Source organism: Dermacentor variabilis, chromosome 10 (genome assembly GCF_050947875.1).
Source record: "Dermacentor variabilis isolate Ectoservices chromosome 10, ASM5094787v1, whole genome shotgun sequence".
Classification (NCBI taxonomy): Eukaryota; Metazoa; Arthropoda; class Arachnida; order Ixodida; family Ixodidae; genus Dermacentor; species Dermacentor variabilis.
In genome coordinates, this window is record NC_134577.1 from 82,770,471 (window position 1) to 82,790,455 (window position 19,985).

Consider the following 19,985-nt stretch of genomic DNA (forward strand, 5'->3'; position numbering starts at 1 on the left):
GTAATACAGTGAGAAACTATGATAATGCCACAGACTGGGTGTTCCAGAGTACCCCTGTTAGTTCTACGCTGTATATTACGCTCTAAAACTGCAGTATCTAGTGTCGCCTCCAACGACCATTTAAGCGCGCTAACTAATCACTCTCTAAATAAATGGTCGGTTTTACTCCACATGAGCAATATGTGTTTGTCAAATACACAACTGCAATTGCGTGATAAAATGTCCTTGTGGGTTACGCACAAGGACAGGTTAGCAATATATGTAGTATAGATAAAGTGTTGCTACAAACAATTGCTTAGTTTAATTTAGAACCTTCTAGAATAATTATAATGATAGAAATTAACGCTCACATGGTTCACATTCGAATATTAGAGACATTGTAGCGTAGGACTCCGCATCACAGTGTTATATAACAACGTGGAGTTTTCAACGGCCATAGCACGGAACTCGTGACATCCGTGACATCTCGGAATTTGGTATTGTTGAGCCGTGCTGACAGCTTGGATGCAGAAGGTCAAACTGCGTCGTGAGTGCTGAAGAAGCAGAGTGAGACGAATTACACGGCCCATACCGGCACAGATGGAAAAGTACGATCTGAGAGCATTTCAACGTCGTGAAAGGCGCAAAAGTCACGGAACCTTCAGGAAGGAAAAAATAAAGTGGCTGCGGTTGGACGTGGCTTTAACCTAGATATAGTAGTGAAGGCTCTGTTAAGCATGGTTAGACGCGGTTTTGCTTCTTTGAATGTTTTATTGCGCACCAAAGGCTTCATTAGCGCCTGCTGCCAAGAGTAGTTGACGCGCTCGCACCGGCCCGAACTTCCGACATGGCGAGACTGAGCGACCAAGCGCCGGCGAAGCAGCTGTTATAACCTGGCCTACTCACGTGGTACATAGCAGCGAGGCTCGAGCGAGCGCAGCTGCGACGCCTCTCCGCAGTGTGTCACGTGACGTGACGTCACTCCCTCACATTTGCGTGCCGGCGGCTGAAGGACAAGCGCACTCCGAGATTGACCCTGGGAGTTGTACCTATAGAGTAGAGCCTTCTCTCTAAAAGAGAGGCGAAGATTGGCAGTACGTGATGTGGGCGTTGTCCAGAGCGGACTAGTCTCCAACTGCGTTCAGGAGACGGCGACGAATGGCTTACAAGAGCTGTCCCGGATATGTCCCGGACCCACCGGGGGCACATCGACCTGATGTCCTCCTGGCGCCGGTGGACCGTGGCATTCTGCGCGGTTCTCGCTGCCATTCTTTGTCCACGAAGGCTGGCCAAGGGTCTGACACGTACGCACGCACCTCTCATCGTCATCTGCTACTGAGGCGATCTACTCGTCTAGTGCTACTCGAGTATTCTAAGCAGAATACGCCTGAGAAGGCAGTACTAACGTATGAAGAGTCAATAATTTCGATACGAGTAGGACTGTGTATATCCTTTAGGAGCTTGTATTATTTTAGTCTTTGTAACAGTTGTGCAGTGTTTGTTTTGTAAGGTTGTCTTTGTTACTGAATTATAAATATCTATTGTGTACAGGTGACCCTGTCTTCTTCCCGTCGGCCGGAATTCGTACCAGTTAGCTACGTGTGATTGTTGTAAGAAAGAACAATTTTCTGGTGAGCTACGTTTACATCAAGCCGGCGTCACTGCAGGTTCGAGTACGCGCCTATCAGAGCCCGCATCGACAGGTTCGAGGCCATCATGTTGGCGCAGCCTCAGTACGTCGATATATCGCTCTACGATGCGTACTACACCTGGGGCGACGTCCTCGCTGTTCCTGGACCATCTGCGTACGACGAAGTTCCGGGCAAAGACTTTAACGTAAGCACGCCACTCCAGTCTCTTTGGTGTTAGAAATCAACCTAAGCTATGGCATACTTAAAGCGTAAATTGTGGGATTCCACGCCCTGAAACTGCACAATGGGTAATGAGTGCCTCATAGTGGAGGGATCCGCATTAACATTGAACACATAGAATTCTTTACCATACAAGAAAAGAACGTTGCTCGAGTGTTTCTGCATCCCGACCCTATTGAATGGTCGCCATGTCTCACTTGATGCAGCTGAAGCAGTGGAATCGAGTTGCATCTCGGTAGAACCCCTGTCTAGCTGTAAGCACCGATTGTCAAATATTCCGGTCAAACGCGTTGAGTCCTTCCTCAAAAAAGGTTCCTACCGTACATGTGTCCCCCTCAGATAATAGGGGCGGGTTTGCTGTTCTATCCCGTGGTCTCTTTCGTTCTAAAGACAATTACGCGGTGTCGGCTGTTATCGATTGCCGCGTCAATGCGTGAATGCCGAAAAGCAAGAAGCCAGCATGAGGTGTGTGCGAGAAACTTAATATAGACAGTATCCTGGCAAACATAAGGAAAATAAGATAAGAATTACCTTGAAGTACATTTAGTGCAAAAGCGCATAAACCAGAAACTCTCATAAGGGAAAAGGGGCCAGAAATAGGCACGTGGTAGATGCTCTTGGTATTACTCTTGCACGAAAAGCTAAAAAAAAAAATCAAGGAGTTACATGATCCTTTCTTATTTGAGAAATCTTGCGAAGTTTTGGATGCCGTAGACCTCAATCCGGCAAGAGTCTTTGCGCCATTTCTGCAGGTGTAAAAGACCTTTATTACTCTTTGACCCTTGATCCATTATATATCATATCTCCTAGATCCACCAAGCCGTGTGTTAATTTCATTGTAATCATTCACAGGCATCATTTTAAGTCTTGTGAGAGGCATCAGAGAACGTTTACGAAGGTTTAAGCTAGCAAAACACAAAGTCACTGAATAAATGCTTATTGGTTAAGATAGCCCACGGCCTACTGGTGAATGAAGAAAGGGGATTAAGTTGTGAGGTGAGATTAGTATATTCGACGTTAAGTACCCGACTTGGAACTGACAAAACGAAGTTCAGTTTGGAGACTCCATTTCAACCCTGAGATGCGGTCGAGGTGAGGTCACTCGCAACTGCTGAAATTTGAGGCGAAGACTACTGAAAGCACTTCAACCTCGTGCTACAAGGTAGAGTCCTGTCATCAAATCGGTACGGAGGTCGAGGTGACGTCGTGTCTTGTCAGGTCGTTTGCGCACTTTTGCTCACCGCAGCCCTTCTATCCCGTTGTATCAGAGATGGCAGGAGAGGAGGAGGGCATTCACTGGAGAAATCGGAGTGTGAAGAAAGGGCGGTAGTGGGAAAGGGGCGTTTTGCCATCGCTTGTGCCACCACTCGGTGCTCCAGAAGCTTCGCCGTTGCCTCGCCGTTCGCTTCGCCAGCCCTTTATCGCTCGTGGATGTTAGAAAAACACTTCATGCAAGGGTTTGAAATTTCCTTTAGGAGCTGTAGCATGATCCCCCTTCCATCCCCAAATACGTGCGCGCACAAGAAGATTGAAAAAAAAAAAGAAAGACGACGCATGTTCTGTGCCAGGAGAAAGAACGGCTCCGGCAGACAGCGAAACGCGGCCCTGGACGCAAACATTGGCGTTCGGTGATTCGTTTACATCGACAATAACCTTGATGGTTTGTGCACATTTTCTGAGGGTTTCGTCTTCACGAGATACTGCTCACTTATCCGGGCACAGGCCGACATTTTTATATCGTTGACGTACTCTTGCACATCAGTATGGTTCACCGATAAATGTGACCCAGAAAAATCAATACAGAGGGTCTGCCTCATATTTCTATGTAATCCTACCTGTGAAGCTAGCGAAACTCCACCTCTATAGTAGTTACGGACAAGTCAAGAAGGCAACAGCTCGTCAAAGGCAATGTGTATAGACATTCGCCAGCGATCTCCTTGTCCGATTTTTTTCTTCTCGTCCAAGCACATTTGCATTGCTTAGGTGCCGTTGTGTGTCGGGAACCCCGGGTGATGATGGCACTCCTGAGATCCCAATGACGCAACCCTATATGACAGGATTTGTTACTTCTTTCGTGGGGTGCTTTCCTCTCTTTGCGAGAGAACGCTGATTATATTTTAGGAAATACGCGGCCGCGAACTGTAGACACGGCCACCTACGACATGACGAGTGCCAGTTCCATAATTGACGTTATCACTTTTCGTGCGCAGCGAAGTCACGTGGTCTTAATCAAAGCCACCAACTAGCTTAAAACCAACTGGCTCAAACAAAAATAACGCCTGTTACTTAGCTGAGCGATATGCGTGACGTAAGACAGCCCCTTAATCCCTTTTTCACTATTCCCTGAACAATGTAAGCGCATTCCGATGCAAGCATTATTAATCCCTCTAATATATGGGCTGTTGGTGAAAGACCGTGGGGGGCCCTTATTGTTGCTGGGCCTCGCAGAGCGTGCATCCTCGTGCCCGTGTTGCGACCTGGGGGGGACCTATTTTCCCTGGCCGCGAAGGCACGCACAGAAGGCGCAGCACACTTCTGGGGGCAGTGCTGCAAAGCTCCGAAGCCAGTTCCTCCCTAGATTGGATTAATGAAGGCCCTATATTTCGCTAGCTCTTTTTAGGATGCAGTTATTCAATGTTGCCAATATACTTTCTGTAGAAATAGAATTTGCTTGTTATGCAGATAGGCTGCGAAAGCTTGGTCAGTTTATTGCCAAAATCGGTTTTTAGAAATTGAACTATTGAAGTCACTGCGCTCAAACCTAAATGACGTTGCAGAGCAAGTTTTTTTTAGCAGTGCAACAGTTTTTATTTCCATCACACATTTTCACTAGATATTAAAAAAAGTTTTTCCTAAAGAAGACATAATATCCCTAGATCTAGGGAAATTCTTTCTACATTTGGTTGGTTGGTTGGTTAAATGTGGTTTAGTGGCTCAAAAGCGGCTAAGGATATGCTGCGCCTTTTTCTATACTTACTATTTATTTATTTATTTATTTATTTATTTATTTATTTATTTATTTATTTATTTATTTATTTCTATTACCCTCAAGGCCAGGGGGCGTTGCAGAGGGGAGTGGTGTGAGCAGTTTCAATAGGTTACAAGAATGCAGTATGTTACAAAAAAAAAGAAATAATGATTGCTAATATTATACAATGTTAGGTACAAGTGAAATGACCATAAAGTCAGGTTAGGAAATTTTGACAGTTATAATGCTTCGTGAGTACAAAATGGCGGCTACATATACAATATTAGCTAGTGCTAGTTTAAAGGCATTGTTATCAGTCATAGTAACGATGTCTGGAGGAAGGTGGTCCCATTCCCGAGATTTTCGCGGAAAAGATGACCGAAAAAGCCTTTAGGTGCTGCACGATACAAACCCTACTTTGAGAGAATGATCGATACGATAAGAAACATAATCATACATTGGTGGTGTAATTAAATCATTTCGTAGTACAAGGTGATAGTATAATTTATGAAACAGAGCTAGACGGGATATTTTTCGGCGAGAAGCTAATGGCGGTAAGTTCAGGTTGGCAGCACACTTCCACGGGGCAGGCATCTCCTGCGTTCTTGAGCTGTCACTGGCGGCATCCAGTATCGAGGTGCCGAGAATTAGCTACATCGCATCTGTTGTTGTCGCACAAGGTGATAGGTATGGCGTGGTCTCTTCGAAGCGAGGAGAGGTGTTGCTTGCAATGCTTGAGCTTTTATGTTTGTGCGGAATGTGTGTCAAAATTAAAGTTCTGAAATGACTTTCTTGTCTCTAATAACATGGTGCACTCGTTCGCGTAGATCTTATTAACCCTTGGTCAAGCACATATATTGCTCGTAGAAGTTTCTTATTGTCCTAATTGCTAAATCCCGAAAAAAAAATGGGAGGGTGCTCTTAAGATCGGAGCCTAATATGGAGACTAATATTTAGTTGCCGAGGAATACCCACCTCAGCCGATCGATGGCGCTTAATTACTCTTACGGGGTGCCTAAATTTACATCAACCTTCATTTTTTTCACTATCGATATTTCCACTCAAAGTAGACTTACGTCCTTGTAGCCGGCTTGCGTTCAAGTAGAGGAGATGGCTATGTATCGGTTAACGTATGAGTAGTTCTAATTGAATAAGCCTGCGCGATATAGAAAAGACGCAGGCACATCGAGGCGTCTACTTTCAAGCGCATGCTGGTGCAGGTGCGAGTATCAAAGCTCATCAACGACACGGAAAGGAACTACCGCAGCCCGACACTGAACCACACGTACGCGTTTTCGGGCGACTACTACCTCACAGCGGCCCTGCAGCATCGGGCAAACCGCACCATCGAACGAGTCAGCGTTACCAAGGTCACCGTTCTCGACGAGGCGCACCTGTGCAGGCCGCGGCTTCAAGTGAGCGATTAGGGCCTCTATGACGCAAGGCTGTTCCGATCTGCTCGTATTCCATTTTTGCCTTTGCCTCTCCACATTTGGTCAAGAAGTTGCGTGCGTGCCAAGCCCACTGCGGCTTGTCCGTCACGTGACGTCACGAAAACTGCCAAGACCGCTACTTCTTCGTATTTGTCACCCCTACTTCTTGGGAGAACCGACAGCAGCAGAACCGAACTCCCGCCAGTCCGCTCGCTAGCAGAATTGAACTTTTCGGAAGAGGAAGCTTTAGCTCGGATGCTCCCATATAAATACATGTAAAAGGAGAATTCGTTTTTCTCGGCAACCACTGCACCGAATTTGGCGAGGTTTGTTGCACTTAAAAGAAAAACTTAAAATCTATTGACTTTTTGTTTTGAAATTTTTTGGGTTGTCAGTATTTTATTAAAAATTGGCAAAAATGGAAAATTTTAAGGAAACGGTACTATCAAGTTTACGATTCTCTAACTCAGCAAGCAAAAATGATATCACAGTTCTGTGAATTGCATCTTATAGCACATCTAAACCGGACAAAATTGATGTATTATGCATGAATCTAAAGAAATTGGGTAATATGGAAATACAGATTTTGGGTAACCCTCGTATACAACGTAATAAATTCACGTAACATATAAATTGACAAATCGACTTTGCCCGCTTTGAATGATCTAATAGATGCCGTTTACAGAACCGCAATATCTGGTCTTGATGCAGATCTATTAATTTATAAATTTGTGCGTCTAACTTTTCCGGACTTTCGAATTTTTGAAGATCTTTTGCAGAATATTCAGGCCCTAAATCGAAATTCCGCATCCAACAGCCACTAGAAATGAACGTTATGTCTCAAATGCAACAAATTTCGTGAAAATCGATCCAGGGGTTGTCTCAGAAAATCGTTTTTGCGTTTTACATGTATTTGAATAGGCCGCGTTGGAGTTGGGCCCGAGCTAGAGCTTCCTCTTAATTAAGGCTGCTATCTTAACGCTGCTATCTCGAGGCTGTCATGGGATATTTCACGATCACTTTCTATTGCTGCGCATAAAGTTATTCGGGTGGCATTATGGTATTAAATAGGGTAATACGACCTCAGCCTATCTCAGTACGCATCGCCACGAGGGAACTGGAGAAAGCCAGCACAGTTTCGTGTACATAACTGTTCGGGAATGGAAGGAAACAACCAGTGACTTGAGATTTTCGTATTATATTGACAATCTCCATACTTATGCAAATGTTTCTGCAAGCAACATAACGTATGTACAGTTTCGTTGAACTGGTGTTTTGCCTCGCTAGATGGTAGTCGCCCAGCTATCGTGCGAACAACTTTACGGCCTCGCCTTCGCGACATATGTGAACAGACCTTGCCTTATGCCGGAGGTAACGTGATCAGGCACGCAATGAAGGAGGCGAGCGCGCGTCTGCTTCTCTAGGCCGGCCGTGGCTGCGCATGGCTGTCCACGCAGCGGAGCGCATAGGTTGCCCGCCCACCGCGTCCTGTAGATCATCTGCGGCAGGAGGAATGGCTGCGGGCGAGCCGAGATGGCGGGTGGCTTTATGCGTACTGCGTTCCCGCGCGTCTAATATTCGAGGCTGCATAGTCGCATGCTTCAGAAACACCGCGAATCGAGCGGCAACTCGAAGCCAGCACTTCTCTCTGCAGCCGCTCCCCATCACCCCAGCGACGCGGCAACCACTGCTCGCGCAGTCAACGATTTAGATTTCATTAAGTTTGATTGCACGCGCATGACACAATGCTTGGTAATTTAATTAGTTAGCGAATGCTTACTGCACTTTAGACGACCGATAAAATAAGGAACCTTATTTTGGTGTAGTTAGTTCAAGTTACTTTAGCATAGACTACGCAACAGCTTGTGCTCCTACTGCTCCCTACTGAAGGTGGTGGAGAGTGAGCTACACGTACACAGAGGTGCTGAGGAAATCAAATAGAAAAAAAACAGCGGTAAACACAACAAAAAGACCCATGACAGACTCAAACCATCAACTAGAACCTAATACTGATGTCGTGCTGGACATATTATCGCACTTATAAAAGACTAAGCCGATAAGAACAAATTCCTGACGTTGTAGATACAACAGGATACCCAAACACATGAAGAAACCACTAAAATTATTTCATGAGGCCCTTTGGTCGCAATATCGGATTTTTACAAAGGCGTTCGAGCTAAACACCAATGTTTTCCATTGTACTGGCGCAATACTATATCATAAACAGAAAAGTGGGCATCTGAAAAGAAGACTCAACTGGAGAGTCTATTATTATTAGTACACAATCCCCGAGGCAGAGATCGACCACTCAGCGATTACAAAAAACGACGTAGGCAGCTTTAATGACCCTTCGGTATTTCAAACGAATCTGTGAACTGAGCACATGATTCTTTCCACCGATAACCAAGCTATGACTTTCAATGTTGCTCACAGGCCAAGTTAGAAATACCAGAGGCAGACTCGCGGCCAGAACTGCTATTTAGGAACCAGGGCAGTGACAGGCATGTCGCCCGTCTGTTGTGACACGTCATGGAAGACATACTTTCGAAACAAGTGTGACAGTTTCGACGAGTTAGTACATCTCGACTTTAGATATGTGCCACACACAAAAAAAAAGGGGGGGGGGAGAGCGGTTGATACACACGCATATTTACGTCTGCCTCTTATAGAATGCAGCTCTTGGGCGCCCGTTCCTGAGCCGAGCGTCGGTGTAACCGAGCGAACGAGCACAGCAAAAGTTGAAAAATAGAACGCGGAGCGTACCGGGGCATGAAAGACGCGTGGAGGAAAGCGGAGGAGGAGGGCGCAGCGAAACAGTGCGGAGAGAGGGAAGTGGAGGAGGAGGTTATGGAGAAAGGGTGCAAAAAAAAAACGTAGTGCGTCGAAGAGGGCTACAATATGGCGCGAGAATAGCGCGGCTCGTCTGGGAGGTCTGTCGGCGGCGGCTGCAGTGAATCGCACCCACGCGTCATCTCCGCGCTGCCTCTCACGATCTCTAGATTAGCGAGGCTGTCGCACCACACTTCGCTCCGTTTGCAACGTGCCGCACGGGACAGATTTTTCGCGCCAGTGACTAATACATCGCCAAATGAAAACACTTATAGAGCTGCGCTCAACTTTCGCATTAGGGAGTATCGTAATCGTCGCTGAATTTTTTTCCCTCGTTTTCCACGTGCGATACGTATATGAAGTCAAGGTGCACCGTCTGAAAGATGGATGCAGCAAAATGTTTCAAAGCTGTATCTCAATTTTCCGGAATCCGGTGATTGTGGCGGATTCTGGACGACTTAGATGGAAGATAAAGGAGAAATTTCATTGGACGGCGAAGCAAGACATTTCAGAATACGCGAAAATACGTTGCCAATGCGAAATCTGGACGGGGAAGCTCACACCATGTGGCAGCGCAATGGTCATCGCTGAACAGCCAGAAAGAGCCTGGAGGCCGTACAAGTTGATTTCGCGGAGCTCAGAAAAATTGGGCAAGGGGTGTTACTACGCCACTTTCCAACTGACCAATGACGCGCGCGCACGTATGGCGACATGCAGGCCACATTGAAAAAGAAGATTCCAACAGTGCCGTCACAACGCTTAACCGATAAAACATTCAAAGGATGTCAAACAAATTGTTGCCGACAATAGTTTTTAGAGGCGGTCGTTTGAAGCGTTGGACCAATGAGAGTAGTGTAGAGCTTTGTTTTGCGGCGCCATACCACGAGTTGTCAAGCGGTTCACTGCATGTGCTCAACCAAGAATTCATAGAAGGCTGAATATGGAGCCTCTAAGCCCGCTGTTGAAAACGGCCATCGCTCATGCACAGCTGGCTTGGAGTGCACACCCTAATTTGCTTACTATGGCACATCACAATGGCTTGCCGCCGATCACCCGTAAGGAATTACCGTAGAAAATTACAAGTGTGTTGCAAAATGTGTTAGGAGTGTGTTTTATGACCGAAAGAAGCCCAACAAATAAAAGCTTAAGGTATGCAAGACCTCCACGAAGAGAAATCACGACCACGGCCATTCAGTGAAACTTTCGCCGAATATAAACGTGCCGTATTATGTGCTTCTTTAGAGAAGTAGCGAATGATCAAATGCTTGCTCCTGTTAAAGAACTCTACAGGGTAGTGCATAAATGCCCACTAGCGAGGTATATTGAAGACTCACTGATGTAATGGACACTGATGTAAGATGTTGCTAATGTTACTTCTGGGAACAACGTGGTGCTGTATTAAGCCAGGTGGGTATACGAGAGAGGAAAAAGCCCGTTGACGTACGCGTAAGAAAACTAAGAAAGGCTAACGTCAAACATTATTTGATAGTTAATAAAATTAGGCTCACGTGCGCGCGCGGTGGCAGGTGGACGGCCTGGGCCCATGCGGACGTCCGCTCCCGGTGACCGCACAAAGGTCCGCGCTCGTCTGGGTGCGCTCGCGAGTGTACGGGCACTGCAGCCGACCCCTGGTGGCGCGCACCGACGTGCAGTTCGTGGTGCTCTACGGGGGCGGACCGGGTCAAGCGCCGGTGGTCCAATGCAGCGGCAGCACGGGTCCACCCGAGTCGTGCGCGCAGGGGAATTCGCCGTCCGATTGCACCTACAATGTCGCCGTCAACAAGACGTAAGCTCGATTAAGTTAACTGTGTGAACGATCAGTCTCGAAGGATCAACCCAGCGCTGCCAAGGCGATTCGACCTCTATAGTTTGAAGTCGATGGAAGGCAACTTCTTCCCGGGCGAGCTATTGGGATGAAAATGAGGTGCATAGACGAGAGAACCATGGCCAGGTGGCGCTACTGCGCCTCCCGACAGCGCTCCCAATGTGGAAACGTGATGCAGCGCGGTCGTGCCTTGGCGCGGTCGCCGCTTTGTTTGCATCGTTCCGTCCACGCGTTTCTTCGCTGCTCGTTCTCACGGCGCTCCGTTTTCGACGGCGGCAGATCGCCTGCTTGCGCAACAGCAATGCAAAGATTGCAATGCGGTTTCAAGAAGGTTGCCGACGCCGACAGCTTTTTTTCGTGGCGGCAACCTCACGAAAGGGGAGCGTCTGCTTCCGCACGTGTACGGCGTTGAACAAATCGGGGACGGTGATGTGAGAGTGAAAGCCAAGTGCGTGTCACAGGTGTCCGACAAGATCGTATATGACGTCGAGTTAGAGGTATGCAGCAAGTTCAGAAGTTTAGCCACTTTTAGTTCTATGTGATGCAGGCACAAAGCGGCCATGCATACTTGCAGAGATGTGCAGGGACGGTGACGATTGCCGTTAGTTTCCTCGGCAGCTGAGCGCGCGCATACGGCCCGTTGACGTACGCGTAAGAAAACTAAGAAAGGCTAACGTCAAACATTATTTGACAGTCAATAAAATTGGGCCCACGTCCTCGCGCGGTGGCAGGTGGACGGCCTGGGCCCATGCGGACGTCCGCTCCCGGTGACCGCACAGAAGTTTAGCCCCTTTTATTTCTATGTGATGCAGGCACAAAGCGGCCATGCATACTTGCAGAGATGTGCAGGGACGGTGACGATTGCCGTTAGTTTCCTCGGCAGCTGAGCGCGCGCATACGGCTGCTCTCATTTTGTGCTTCCACCTTTTGCTGCTAAATTTCTTGCCTGGAGCATTAGTAAATTACACGTTTGTGCTCGTTCTGATTCGCGCGGAGCTGTCAGCGAACAACGGCAAGCGTTATCGATGTCCTCGCTTCGCGAAGCCTGCTTGTTTTTGCGTTGAACCAGTGTCACTGCGAGGTTTCCTTTGACATATCATGTGTTGAGAGTTCAATGCTTAAAATGCGATCCGTTGCCTGCATATTCCGACGCTGCTCTCTGATTAAAAGATCATCATCGCCTACCCACTTGCCCAATAAATAATTACAAAAATATTTTCTTTGCAGCTGTGTTACATCAGCTAAACCTTTTAAGCTTATCTGCTGGAGCACAGTTCCGGCACCCCAATATTCGTGAGCGCGTGTTTATATATAACCTATTTAGAGAGTGGGATTAAATGCCCCTATGGCTACGCCTATGCTTGTCTGCTCTACGCACAACAAATCGAAAATTGTGTGCTTACGGGCAACGGCGCATATCTTGCGATTTCATCTTTATTGCACAGGTTATCAGCTCTGCTTGGTCACGAGAGAAAACAGTGCAGTAAAGAGTGCTTTCAGGATTCACATGTCTCAGGAATACTTGTTACCTCCGGGGGTTCTTTAACGTGCACAAAAATCAATGCACACGGTAACAAGGGTGTTCTTGCACTTCGCCCCTATCGAAATGCGGCCGCCGTGGCCGGGAACTGAGCTCGCGTCGTCGAGCTCAGCGGCGCAACACGCATGCATTTACCGCTAACAAGCGGCGGATGTCAACACAATTCAACAACGCGGCACGACTAAACAAACGGTTGCGCGCTAAAAACACGCATATCACTATTCCATTTTCATCGAGCGGCCGCGATATTGCACGCGAATACGAAAGTATGGTACTTGACTCGGCACACTGCAGTTATCCATGCTTGTCGTCTGTTCTTCTCGTACCACTTCCCCGGAAATCTGTAGAATTTCACGGGTGGCCTTCGACCGCTCGTGTTTTCGAGGCTGTTGTGGCAATCAACAACACAGCAGTATTGCGTGCCACCTTTCCTGGCTGATGAGGTCGCACTCGCCATCGCAAAAACAACGCGCCCGAGCCAGCACGAGCGCTCCCGCCGAACAGAACACGGGCGCGCGCTCGCGCAGCGACGACCTTCGAAACTTCCATCGGTCCGCTAGGGGAGCATTCGGCGCTGGTGCCGCGCGGGAAAACTTTAGGCTGCCTCGTCTATAGTCACTGCTCACGGCACTCTATCGCGTCACCCCTCGCGCGAAGGAAGGGAGGAGCGTCGGAGGGTTTAAATTTTTTGACTGCACTCTGTTCGGGATCAGCCAACGCCTTCTGGATAGCAGGCCTGTGCACTCTGCTTTGTGACGTCATGCTTGTTGGACCGCAACTTTCATTGCCATGTCCCGGGCATGACAAAAGCGGTGACGAAAGCGGTGACAGGAAAATCATCGCGGCTGACTTGGGAGCGTGCCAACAAATTTTATGGCAGTCGGGCAAGGTAGCAAGAGCTCATGTATCGAAGTGCACAGGCCTCGTGCTATCTAGGAGGCGTTGGATTAGCCCCCTTTATTAAACTAATATATTGGGAATCGGGCTCACGAAACAGGGTAGAAAAACACACACTTGATGCGGAAAAGTGCGGTTAACTCGGTAAGAAAGACACTGTGTATAGAAAAAGATCACTGCCCAAGGAATCCGTACAGTTGGTTAACCAGTGCAGCTGAAACATGCGGCCCCGGTATTTGTCACTGGGTTAACCCCGACGGCTTATAAAACGACGGCTTGGTAGGCTGCCGGATCCTCGGTACGCAGTTGCTGCTTGCGCTTGGCTGCACGAGCTTGTTCTTGTGCCTGGGCTGCAGCATCGGCACGACGTAGACGAACGCATTCCCGGTTGTGCTCGCAGCGTTGCTGATCGAAAGCTGCCTGCTCCTTAGGAGTACGTATGGCGGATGGCATACCTATTTCGGAGGCCGAGAGAAACTGCGGCGCGCGCGCTCTGCTGTGGCAGAGCAACGATGTCACTACTGGCGCAGCCAATCGCGCGCCTCGCTTTCTCTTTTTCTTGCGCATGCGCATGGGTATGTGACGGAGGAGTTTTCGGCGTACAGGCGACATACGGACGGGCTAATCGCCTAGCCATATACAGCTTCGTCTTAAAAACGTAGCTTACGCTTTCCTGCACATCACCATAATCTGGTTCAGTCCATTGAGACTGCAGCCTGTTTTAGAGGCGCCCGGTGGTGGTTCAAGTCTTCCGACGGGTTCTGCATACGGCGCTTATTGGACAGGGGTCACCGGTGTAGCGCGGAATTCCACAACATCGCTACTTCGATTAGAGAGACGTCAGCCGCTGTATACCGGGCCGCGCGCGTACGTAGCCTGCGTGGTTTTTTTTTCGCCAATTATTGTTGGAGTAAAAAATACAGAGCCCCCGGGAATGGGACGCAACGGGAAACTGACAGGTTGAAAACTTCATACATGCAATTACTCCATAGTCCTATGCCCTGTCGCTAAGAATATAATCACTAAGGTGACGCGGACTCCGATCTGAATGAACGAGCCAAAATTACACCGATGTCGCACGAACTGCAAGCGGTGCAAAACTAAAGTATGCGTATTTTGCTTAGCCTTAAATTGACACGTTTCACTCTGCGAGTACTGTACGTCGACATTAGCGGGGGACACGCGCTGGAATCAGAAAGTGCGCCGCGAAAACAGGAGAGCAAGAACATTTTAGGGCCTCGGAGCGAATGGGTCTCGGACCTATTTCTTTTTTTTTTTCGGGATACTGGTCGCCGCCAATTGGGGAGATCAATGAGGAGCCGTTGATTCAGTCGATTCAATCGCGCTGATCACAGCCGCAGTGATAGCAGCTGAAGGGTGAGTATATCACGTGCTTGCCAAAGACAGCCGGCCATGCAAGTGCTGGCGTGGTTTGCAGCCAGCGTTTTTTTTTTTTCACTGGGTCTTCGGCTAATACAGCCGCGCCTTCAAAGAGAGCTGCGCGCCATTTGGGGAAGCCTGGAGGCGTTTGGGGATAGGTATAGGGAAACGCTTCGCATTTTGTCACATTTTGCGCGTCACACAAATCTGGAGCAACCTAGCGAGCGCGAGCAGGCTCGAACTGTTCAGTGCTGTTGTGCTTATCTTGCCTCCTTCACGCACTGCATGCACACACCTCTGGATACCGCTAGAGGGCCGTGGTGGGTGGACGTGTGTCACGTCGGCTCTGTCTTCCTGCAGCGATTTCTAGCGGCAAGTGTTGTCGGATCGACCAGAGCTGGTTAAAATCGTCAATCGGAAGTTACAATCGGAAGTCAACCGGCCGCGTCAGCCGTGCGACAGCCGACAGGCGGTATGAATATCACCGTGCAAGGCCGCAGCGCCGAAAAGGGCGAGCTCGACGCCACGGATTGGATCACAGTACTCAATAAATAGGACTTCGAGGAGAAATGGACACGGGAAGCCAAGCTCGCCTCAGAAGAGGTGAAAGTGACAGACACCTTACCACCATCACCGAAGCGATACGGCAAACAGCAAGCGGAGATATCGATCGCCTCGAACCAAGTCAAGTCTCCCGAGAATGGCTGGAGAACAATGTTCCGTCCCAAGGGAACCATGGTAGTCAAACAGTACGATGGACCGACCCTGACCGAAGCCATACATGCAACTGCGAAGACTGAATGTAGCAAGGCGTGCCAGCTCGTCAAGAAACACAAGCAAGGAATTTTTGTCTTTTTCCCCTCCAGCAGTGAGGCAAGAGACAAGCTCCTACGCCTGACACACCAGGACACTGAAGGGAAAGCACACGGGACAACCGTTCACCTGGAAGTACCCAACGACTTCTCGCGAGGACTCATCCCCGGAATCGGACTCAACACCTCACTACAAAAGATCAAGCAGGGGATAGCAGAGCATGAGGAGAATACGAAGTACTCAAGATTAGACGACTAGGACAGAGCAAGGGCATCAAGCTCGCATTCACTACCAAGGAGATACCGAGGAAAATCAAATGCCTAAGTGAAATGCTAAACTGTTGCTTGTACAAGAAAAAGTACGACGTATGCTATAAGTGCGGAGACCTGGGACACCGATGCGACGTATGTGAGAGCAAGGAGGGAAAGTGCAGGGGCTGGGGCATCCCCAACCCAACCGAGGGACACGACTGCAACCCCACCTGCAAGCTGTGCGGCCAGCCGCACCCCACCGGTGACAGAAACTGCAAGGAGATCTTCAGAACCCCACACATCGTTAAGAAACGACAATGGGAGAAACTCCAGCAACCGGAGGAGGAGGAGAAGAAACTACCAGGACATCGCAGCAGAAGGGACGACAGCAAGACGCTGGCCACGAGCAAGGAGCGACTCTGGTCCACATCCTGCCAGAGGCCACCACAGCAGGCAACCGCCACTCCGCCCAAGAAGCGAGGGGCGCCACCTACCAAAAAGGCAGGCTGGGAAGCGAGGAATTCCCATGACTCAGACGCACGAAATGATGAAACAACAACAGGAGCAATGTAAGCTTTACCAGGAACAAACACAAGCTCAGATGCAGGAGCTCCGTAATCATGTTATCGAGCTGCAAACGGAAAACAATGAGCTCAAAGCTCAACTCAGACAACCGGAAGCGCATCAAGGGGCCATGGATGATGAGTCGTCCGAAACCGAGCCAGAGGCGGCTGCACCACCAAAGAAAAAGCGAGTTAAAAAGACCGATTCGGGCCTTGAGAAGGCCGAGGGCAGGGTAGACAAACTTGAGGTAGACATGCAGCAACTCAAAGAGGTAATGCAACAGGTGGCCATAGCTACCCAGCGTGACGCAGAGAGGGTCGACCAACTCTCAGTCCAGTTCAGCCAACTAGTCACCCCAATGGGAAATAGAATGGACCAACTGGCAGAACAGCAAAAGCAAATCCTTCTGCGGTTGAATCATGGTCAGGCTCAACACTAGGGCAAGCACAATATGGCATTGGAACTGTAGGGGCTTCACACACACAAGAAACGAAACGTTCTCCAAGCCTACCTTGTCAGACGCAATGGTCCCGACATCATCGCGCTGCAAGAGTAAGGAAAAAATGCTAAGCTGAGCGGATACAAAACGCACTATACAAATATATTAAAAGCTTCCCCACGGGCTGAACGGTGAACATAGAAATCGGGGGCACAATAAGAGGAAACATTAAGCAATGCAACAAGGGGACACCGTTGGGATCGGTGCTATCCCCCTTCCTTTTACCATTGCAATTATCGGGCTGCCAGAAAAACTCAGAAAGCTAGAGGGCTTCTCTGTCACCCTTTGGGTCGACAGAGGCGGGAGCGATGGCCAAATAGAAGACACCCTACAAAGGGCAATCTGGGAATCGGAAACCTACCTGAGACCCATGGGGCTAAAATGCTCGCCGGAAAAATCGGAGATGCTAACCATGAGCAAGCAGCAGGTCAATACCCAGGTCCTGGTCAACAACATCCCGGTCCTAAGGGTGGACAAGATCAGGATACTGGGTATCTGGATACAAGAGAACGGGAAAAACACCGAAACAATAAACAGACTAGAAGCCACTACCAACCAAACTTGCAGGCTTCTCAAGAGGATAGCAAACAAAAACGCGGGGATGAAGGAGGCGAACCTACTTAGGCTTGTCCACTGTTTCATCATTTGCCGAATCACCTACGCTATCCCGTACTAAAACACAACTAAAGCAGAGAGAGACAAGGTAGACATCCTAATCAGGAAAGGTGTCAGAACCACCCTGGGTTTACCACCGTGCGCATCAACCGAGACGATCCTCAACCTAGGAGTGTCAAACATCCTAGAGGAAATGCGCGAGGCGAAACTCACGGCTCAATATGTCACACTAACTGGCAGCAAAACGGGCAGATCTATCTCAAGAAACGGGGCTACCAGCGCCCCGAATCGCGAGAGAGGATACCCGCCATCCCCAAAGAAATTTCCAACAGATTAAGAATACCCCCGATCCTAAGAAACATGCACCCCATGCACAACGAGGAACGCAGGAGAAGCAGAGTCCAAAGACTCCAAAGCTCCCTCCTCCAAAAACGAGGGGGAGTTGTTAGGGTTGGCGTCTGACACCACGTGGTGACAGGTCATTCGCCCTACCCCCTGACCCGAGGCCCACGTGCGCCGGAGAGGTCACTCGCCCTACCCCCTGAGCCGAAGCCCACGGAGGACCTCTTCCACTCCTCTCATGGTCGTGGCATCGTGTGTGCTTACCTCATCCCCCCACCTTCTCTTGGCCGGACCCCACGACGCCGGAGAGGTCATTCACCCGACCTCCCCGGATTCGTCGTTGAGAGGATCGACCTCTCCTTCCCGTGTTTGGTATTGCAGGAGGAGGGGCCTTCTCTCCGTGCCTGTCACGTGTCCTTCGTCGGAACCAAGATCCCGCCCACACTTGTAGAGAGCCTATTTAAGGGGCTCCGAAATGTACTTTTGAGATACTTCTTACTTGAGACTTCATACTTCATGCTTTCCTTATTTTCTTTCAACTACCTTTGAATAAACCGTGCAAGTTTCGCACTAGCAAATCGTCTCGCCCCTGCTTGGTCGCCATGATCTACCGGATGCCTGCAGCCCGCCGACAACGCCACGCTACCCAATAAGTAATGTCGGTCGAGCTTCGTTAGGCAGGCGCCGCTACTTCTCGCCAGCAGTACGGTACGCTACCCTGGAGTACGCAACAGAGTGTACACCGATGCGGCAGAGTACCCAGAAAGGCACTACGCTGCAGTAGTAGTGAGCGACAAAGGGGAGCTAATTTCGAGCTGTAGCGTGAGTCACTCTTCACCAGAGGAGGCAGAGATGGCGGCGCTTGCCCTGGCAATCACAAACCTATCAACCAGAATAATTATCACCGATTCTAAAACTGCGATCAAAGCCTATGACACCAGTAAGGTGTCCAAAGAGGCCGGAAAAATTCTGCAAATAGGCAAGGAGAACGTACCCAACGACCTAATTAGAATAATATGTGCGCCGGCCCATAGTGAACTCACAGGGAACGACATCACCAATGAGGTCGCCCGAGGACTCACACATCGGGCACCGGGACTCGCATACCGAGAAAATCTGGAACACTATAGAATGGGCAGGAGAAACCTCCCCCCCCCCCCATAGATCTCTCACAAAGGAGGAGGAAGTAATCTGGCGAGAACTGCAGACGAGTACTTTCCCAAACCCGCATATCCTACGCAAATGGCATCCTGAGGTGCACTCTTCCAAATGCAAGAACTGTGAAGGCATAGCGACCCTAAATCACACGCTCTGGGCTTGCCTAGCGCTAAACGGTCTACATGGGAACAAAGAGTCGTGGGAATCCTCCCTCCATAGCCAAGAAGAACAAGCCCCAAAACAAGTCATCGGTCAAGCCCAGGCCGCCGACGTCGCCGGAAGCCAACTGATTCCGGCCGACGTATAGGGGGGAGGTAGACGGGGAAAGGGGGAGCTGCGTCTCACCCCGATCACCCATACTCTCTGACGGGTGCAAATAACGTGCTTTCTCTCTCTCTCTCTCTCTCTCTGGGTCATGACGCGGCATTTTTCTTGGTGCGCGCTGCGACTGGTTCTCGGCGCGCGTGAGGGCATTCTTTTTTTCGGCAGGACCAAACCTTGCGCTTCCGCTGTTCAGACAGCACCCGTATACGATACGCAGGCAGGGTCATCTGCTACATTGGCGATTTAGTGCACATGACGCCGCTGTGAATGCAATGGTACTTTATTACCACAAAACGAAATACAGTAATGCTGAGGAAAGATGGGGAACAAGTGCTGCTCGGTGGCAACTTGACCCGCCCCAAACTGCCTTAAAGGAAAAAGAGCAGCTGCTCGGTGGCAACTTGACCCGCCCCAAACTGCCTTAAAGGAAAAAGAGCAGCAGAGCAGAAACAGTTTTCCCAATTGCTTACCATTGAAGCACTATAGCATACCATGCACAAACATCACAGATGAGAAAGAAAAACAAAGCAAAGCGCGTAAACAAGAAAGAGAAAGAAAAAAGGCACATCTTCATGCACTTTCCAATCTTGGATGATAGCACACAACTCACATACGAGAGAAAGAAAAGCAGAAAGGTCTGAAGAGAACAAGACACAATATCAGTTTTATTAACAACAGGACCATTTAGTAACCGAGA

General features: G+C 49.1%; 1 protein-coding gene across 3 annotated transcripts in view; it reads left to right on the forward strand.

Moving 5' to 3' along the window:
- Positions 1-991: 991 nt before the first annotated feature.
- LOC142560737 (uncharacterized) overlaps positions 992-19,985 on the forward strand; it is a 39,824-nt gene continuing 20,830 nt past the window's right edge. For 2 of the 3 annotated variants that reach the window (XM_075673034.1, XM_075673036.1), the window contains exons 1-2: positions 992-1,283; positions 1,647-1,815. In XM_075673034.1, coding sequence (XP_075529149.1) covers positions 1,163-1,283; positions 1,647-1,815 — 290 coding nt within the window. In that variant the 5' untranslated portion in view covers positions 992-1,162. Of the gene's footprint in view, positions 1,284-1,646; positions 1,816-6,038; positions 6,234-19,985 lie in introns of all 3 variants that reach the window. The other variant, XM_075673035.1, reaches the window with a different exon arrangement.